At 52.4% G+C, this 6,812-nt stretch overlaps 2 protein-coding genes across 2 annotated transcripts; both read left to right on the top strand.

Annotated features, from left to right (window-relative positions):
- The first annotated feature begins 402 nt into the window (after positions 1-402).
- On the top strand, positions 403-1,527 carry LOC127316748 (transcription factor MYB44-like). Its single transcript, XM_051347216.2, has one exon. It carries the CDS (start codon positions 443-445, stop codon positions 1,316-1,318), a length of 876 nt encoding a protein of 291 aa, XP_051203176.1. The 5' UTR covers positions 403-442; the 3' UTR covers positions 1,319-1,527.
- Positions 1,528-5,369: 3,842 nt separating this feature from the next.
- LOC127316747 (transcription factor MYB44-like) lies at positions 5,370-6,594 on the top strand. The gene has a single exon (XM_051347215.2). It carries the CDS (start codon positions 5,518-5,520, stop codon positions 6,394-6,396), a length of 879 nt encoding a protein of 292 aa, XP_051203175.1. The 5' UTR covers positions 5,370-5,517; the 3' UTR covers positions 6,397-6,594.
- Positions 6,595-6,812: the final 218 nt, after the last annotated feature.

Below are 6,812 nucleotides of genomic sequence, written 5' to 3'. Positions count from 1 at the left end.
GGTAGAATTTGAAACATATGTTTTTCGAGAAAAAAAACGGTTAGTTGTCGAACAGACCAACAAAGTGTGGAGCAGATATCGGGTGGCACGTACTACGAAACGAAACGGAAACGATACCGTTCAAATTTCAAACCCACGTAGGCAAAACCAACCTCCACTCTCGACTGATCAATGGGTCCCGCCTGCTCCTGACCCTACATGCCAGCCTCAGAAGGAAAACGACAAGCAGCCCGGGTAGCGTCTAAAGGAGGGTTCGTTCCGGTTGAGCTCGGTACTTGTGCGCCAGCTGTTGTTGCCGCTCAGATCACCGGCCGCCCCGCACTATAAATTCGCTCCTTCTCTCCCCTTCCTCCGTACTCAACCTCGACCACAGAGCGCAGACCAGCTTCATCCCGTTCCAATCGCCAGTTCCACGTCGCAGCATCCCAGCCTGAGAACATACATGGGAGCAGCGGGAGCGGACGCCGAGTGCGACCGGATCAGGGGCCCCTGGAGCCCGGAGGAGGACGAGGCGCTGCGGCGGCTCGTCGACCGCCACGGCGCGCGCAACTGGACGGCGATCGGGCGCGGGGTGCCCGGCCGGTCGGGCAAGTCGTGCCGCCTCCGGTGGTGCAACCAGCTCTCGCCGCAGGTGGAGCGCCGCCCCTTCACGGCCGACGAGGACGCCGCCATCGCCGCCGCGCACGCCAGGATCGGCAACCGCTGGGCCGCCATCGCGCGCCTCCTCCACGGCCGCACCGACAACGCCGTCAAGAACCACTGGAACTGCTCCCTCAAGCGCAGGCTCGCGGGCGCCGTTGAGCTGGACCGGCCCTGCAAGCGGGCGAGCATCTCGCCGGAGAGCAGCCCGTCCGGGTCCGGATCCGGGTCGGACCGAAGCGACCTCAGCCATGGCGTGTTCCACGGGCAGCAGGTGTACCGCCCCGTGGCGCGTGCCGGCGGGTTCGAGCCGGCGGACTGCGCCATGAGCCGGCGGCACGAGGTGGCGGAGGACGAAGAACCAGAGGACCCCCTCACGTCGCTCTCCCTCTCCCTCCCCGGCATGGACGCCGCCGTGCACAGCGGGTTCCGCCACGACTGCTCCCACAGCCACTTCCATCAACCACCTTCCTCCTCTCCGTCGCCTCCTCCGCCACCAACCGCCGCGCCGGCGACGTCGCCCTACAACTTCAGCCCCGCGTTCGCTGCTGCGATGCAGGAGATGATCCGCGACGAGGTGCGCCGGTACATGGCCGGCGTAGGGTGCAGCGCGGAGCTGTCGATGCCACAGGTGGTGGAGGGAGTGATGCGTGCTGGCGGTGTCGCCAGGATGCAGTAACCAGCCGCAATCTGCTCACGCGAGTGGCATTTTGCTTCATTCTTTAGGATCTGAACTGAAAAACAGAGGAAGAACCGGAGAAAGCAAGGCTAAGCCGAGGCTTTGCTTCAGTCTTTGTACATACATGAATGCAATGCAATGAGAAGTAACTTGTGTCGAAATTCCAAGTTCACATTTCAGTCATGTCATGTTTGTTTATTTTCCTGCAAGTAGCAAAGCACGCGCGTGATCTGAAGCTGAAGAAATCCTCGCTTTTGCATCTGATGCGCTGAAACTCGACCGGAGATATACAGAGCGCTGCAACTGATGTAAAGTCAAACAAAATATGTGAACTCTAGTTCAGGCAATGTGCTTATGTACAGGCGTACAGCTGCTGGGAGGGCTAACAATCATGTTCTCCTAATGATAATTGAAATAGTAATTTGCAGTGTATCATCCAGGGTTCATGGCAGCAAATCTCATCATTCAGAATATGGACATTGTTTGATGATATTTTGTGCAAATGTCATCGTCATATTTGGTACTAATATTCGCGAACGGAGCGACAAGCGCCCGCGAAATTATTATTCAAAATACAACGTATATACACGCGTGTGCAAAATAAATGCATAAAATAATCTTTATTATGGGCTAGAGCTTAATTGATGAAGCCTGGCCGTATTTATTTAATCAACTGCCCAGAGATTTAGGTGATTTGGATACAACATGTACGAATGTGAACGTGATTGGGGTGAACACTTTGTACAAGGTAGTTTTGGAAACAGATCAATACCCGGCCAGATTACGTGCTTCGCGGGAATACTCTAGAGCCTTCTCGCGAAATCTAACGCGTGCAGCTCACGAAGGAAATTGGAGGAGTCAAAGGTGGTCACGTATGTACTTTCCATGTATACTCGACTTACCACCTAAAGGCCAGACCCTCTTCCTATATAAACAAAAATGCTAGACCGACGGAAGAATTGCTACGGACTAAACCTACGGACATACGTGTAAACAATTGGTTGGCCTAATTTGCTTTCCCTCCTGTGAATGTAGGGGTGTAGATACCTGACGTGATTCCACGTCTGTCGGTAAGCCAGTTTTTGTAAAAAAAGAGTCCGTAGATGTAGTGTTACTGCTATATAAATAGCCGCGAGGCGACACACTGAGAAAAGAAGATCCCCACGTAGAGAGAAGAAGAGACCCAGAAGGAGGCACTGAGGCAGACGCAGGGAGCCTTGCGGCCCCGGTGGCCGGAAGGCTTAGGCGGAGCTGTGCCGGCCGGCGTTGTTTTCCCAGGGGCTGAAGGAGAATTGCGCCGCACGGCCGCACCAGTGTTTGGCATGGCTCGGGAGGAGCTGTATGCACGGCCCCCCTCTCCCGCCAAATCACGCCTCTCCCGCCGCGCATTTCTGCCATCTCAACACATTTGACCTATCCCGCCGATTCATTTCTCCCTCCCGCCATCGCTACGCTATTCCTCCCGCCGCCGCTACCCTCTCCTCATCCATGGTGCCGTCGACTACCCCTAAAAAAATGGCCAAGAAAGCGGCTAAGAAGCCGCAGGGCAATGAGACGAAAGGGGCGAAAGCGCCCTTCGCGAAGCCGCGAAAGGCGCCGGCTCCGAAGAAGAAGACGGAAGGCTGGACCGATGATCAGTGGCATCAAGACTGTCTGCGCCGGAAGATGTCGACGTCGGAGCGGAAAGTACGGAGGGAGGCGCAGCTGGAGAAGAAGGCGTTGGCGGCCCGCGCACACCAGCACGCGTTGGCCGGGTGTATCGCTGCCACCAACGCAAGCCCATGGAGTACGTCGGTGCCGGCGTACATTCCGGGAGTGGTGTCCCCATCGACATCCGGGTTCTACAACGACGGCCCCTCCGCCACTCCCGGGTGCGTGACGCCAAACTTGTCGCCGCACTACCAGGATACGCTGCCGCATGGCAGCTTCAACCCAAACGCCCTCTTCTACTCCCCGACATATGAGCCAGGACCCGGTCCGGACGGCGCCCTGTTGACTGGCCGCAGGGGCCCGCTCGAATTCGACGGCGCCGGTGCTGAGGAGGAGGAGGAGGAGGTGGAGGAGGAGGGGGGAGGGGGTGGAGGACGACGAGGATGAAGAGGGCGGCGACGAAGAGGACGAAGAGGGTGCCGGTGAGGATGCTGATGCTATGTGTTGCTTGGTGATCACCCCATAAGCTACGTCTATTCTTCATTGATTTCTCTAGCATCCTACCTAGTTTTATTCAGCAAAAATACTACTACCTTCTTTTTTGATCGCATCGCAACCATCCAATGGCGCGACCGTCATGCTCAAGTTCCTAAAAAATCATTTCTTTGCTCTTTTTAACTAGGGAAATACTAAATAATATTCATTTTCACCGAGAAAATAAAATACTCTACTGCCCTCTACCTGTTTTAGCTAGGGAAAATAGTAGCACCTTATTCTTAAAAAATATGCATTAACAAATAATCCATACAAGCTATTTTTAGCAGTATTTTTAGCCACAGACGCGGCGTGACCCCACACATAACTTCCTAGTTACATTTTATAATGAACTTTTATACCTTTTTATAGTTATCTTTGGTATGCTTCTACAAATATAATTTTCTATTAATTAGATGCTTCTGTCTCGCAATGCAATGCTATTAAATGATAACTGTAGTGTTATTTGCTATAAAGTTGTAACCGCGGTATCTAAATTTTACTTAATTTTTGACATAAATTACTTTAAACTATTTTGAGACAATAATTACATAAACATTATATTGTGCACTTATTTATGGTATGGATCTCTAAAGTGTACCGTTCTCATAACAAATATTTAATATTTTAGTTGTTTCTACTGTATGACTAGGCAACCATTTTAGTGAAACTTCTAGACTATAAATTAAATCTTGACATGATTATTTTCCAGTTTTTTCATATCAAGTTTGCCGTACATGTTAGGATGGATTAGTTGTAAGTTAATAATCTGTGTGGATGCTCTCTAATTGGTATATAAATGTCATTGCATATAATAATCACCAACAGAACAAAAAGGGCGTGGATTCTATTATGCATGTTTACTTACAATTTATTATTTGATATGCTCACTCAAAAATGGCACGGATTCTATTACGCATGTTTACTTACAATTTAATTATGTTATACGCATATCGTCATCGCAATTGCATCCCGCGACTTTGGCTTCGACATAGCAAGCCACCAAAGCACAACATACACCATGCGACAACAATTATGTCAAGCACGTGCCGTCGAAGCCACCATGGACAAAATATAATGTGATAGTACATGAAGTCCAGTCCGACTCGATCGGACGTTAAATAAGATTGATAACACCAGATTCATCTTAAAACCCACTTTTGTGTGATGTACAATGTTCCATTAATCTTGTGGATGGAGTGTTTTTTGTGAGGATATGATGGAGAGGTTTTGTTTTGGGACAATGGAGAAATTATTACTCCCTCTTCATTTCCACTAAGAAGTCGTTTGGAAGCCAGGTTTTCATTTCATTTGTAGCATTTTGAAATGAATACATGTATTCATTTCATTTACATTGTAATTCCAGAAATGGACACTTGTTTGGTTGCCACAGGAATTGTAAATGACAGTAGAATTCAATATTGAATTTGTTTGGTTGCCATAGGAATTGTGAATGACAGGTTTCAGCTTGGAATTGTGATTACACATGTCATCATTTTGCTGGATTTCTTAAATGAAATGATGGCCCAATTATGTGGCAACCAAACAGCCCACCTTTGGAATTTTAAAATGAATTCCAGGATTCCAGGCTCAAATGATGGATACCAAACGACCTCTAAATAAAATGTTTGGGTGTTGCCCCAAACGAATTTACGGAACGAAACGGAATGGCACCGTTTAAATTTCGAACCGACGTAGGCAAAAACCACCCCCACGACCTGACTGCTCCATGGGTCCCACCTTACCTGACCCCACATGCCATCCTCACCCAGAAAACGACAAGCAACCTGGGAAGTGTCTACAGGAGGGTTCGTTCCGGTGGAGCTCGGGAGTCGTGCGCCAGCTGTTGTTGCCGGTTAGATCACCGGCCGCCCCGCCCTATAAATCAGCTCCTCCTCTCCCCTACCTCCGTACTCCACCTCGACCACCGCTGCCGTTCGCCGCCACCCACAGGCCACAGCGCAGACCGATCACCGTCCCATTCCAGCCGCAGCAGCCCAGCCGGAGCACGCGCGATGGGAGCAGCAGGAGCGGACGTCGAGTGCGACCGGATCAGGGGGCCGTGGAGCCCGGAGGAGGACGAGGCGCTGCGTCGGCTCGTGGAGCGCCACGGCGCGCGCAACTGGACGGCGATCGGGCGCGGGGTGCCCGGCCGGTCGGGCAAGTCGTGCCGCCTCCGGTGGTGCAACCAGCTCTCGCCGCAGGTGGAGCGCCGCCCCTTCACGCCCGACGAGGACGCCGCCATCGCCGCCGCGCACGCCAGGATCGGCAACCGCTGGGCCGCCATCGCGCGCCTCCTCCACGGCCGCACCGACAACGCCGTCAAGAACCACTGGAACTGCTCCCTCAAGCGCAGGCTCGCGAGCGCCGAGCATGAGCGGCCTTGCAAGCGGGCGAGCGTCTCCCCGGAGAGCAGCCCGTCGGGATCCGGGTCGGACCGCAGCGACCTCAGCCACGGCGGCGTGTTCCACGGGCAGCAGGTGTACCGCCCCGTGGCGCGTGCCGGCGGGTTCGAGCCTGCCGACTGCGCCATGAGCCGGCGGCACGAGGTGGTGGAGGACGAAGAACCAGAGGACCCACTCACGTCGCTCTCCCTCTCCCTCCCCGGCATGGACGCCGCCATCCAGGGCGGATTCCACCATGACAACTCCTACAGCCACTTCCACCAACCTCCTTCTTCCTCCCCGTCGCCGCCGCCAACCGCCGCGCCGGCGACGTCGCCCTACAACTTCAGCCCCGCGTTCGCGGCGGCGATGCAGGAGATGATCCGCGACGAGGTGCGCCGGTACATGGCGGGCGTCGGGTGCGGCGCTGATCTGTCGATGCCGCAGGTGGTGGAGGGAGTGATGCGCGCGGCGGTGCAGCGCGCCGGCGGAGTCGCCAGGATGCAGTGACCAATCTGCTCACTCAGAGTGGCATTTTGCTTCAATGTTTAGGATCTGAACTGAAAATCTGAAATTAGCATTGTGTGAAAGAAAAACAAACTACTGGGTATGCAAAGTTAGGCTAAGCTGACGCTTTGCTTCAGTATGTACATACAGGAATGAAATGGAAAGAAACATGGCCGGGTTGAATCTCCAAGTTGAAGTTCAGTCATGTCATATTTGTTCTTTTTATTGCAAGTAGCAGATGTACCCGCTAGATCTGAAGAGAAAAACTCCTCTTTTTTTTTGCATATAATGCCGCATGTGATGCAAGCGGTGTAAAATCACCCAAAATCTAGTGCCTGGAAATGGCTTTTTTAAAATAAAAAAAATGTTATTCTTAGTATTAAATTTTAGAAATAATACTCCCTACTATCCGTAATAAG

The sequence above is a fragment of the Lolium perenne genome, chromosome 7 (assembly GCF_019359855.2).
Source record: "Lolium perenne isolate Kyuss_39 chromosome 7, Kyuss_2.0, whole genome shotgun sequence".
Taxonomy (NCBI): Eukaryota; Viridiplantae; Streptophyta; class Magnoliopsida; order Poales; family Poaceae; genus Lolium; species Lolium perenne.
This window is presented reverse-complemented; position numbering and strand designations above follow the sequence as displayed.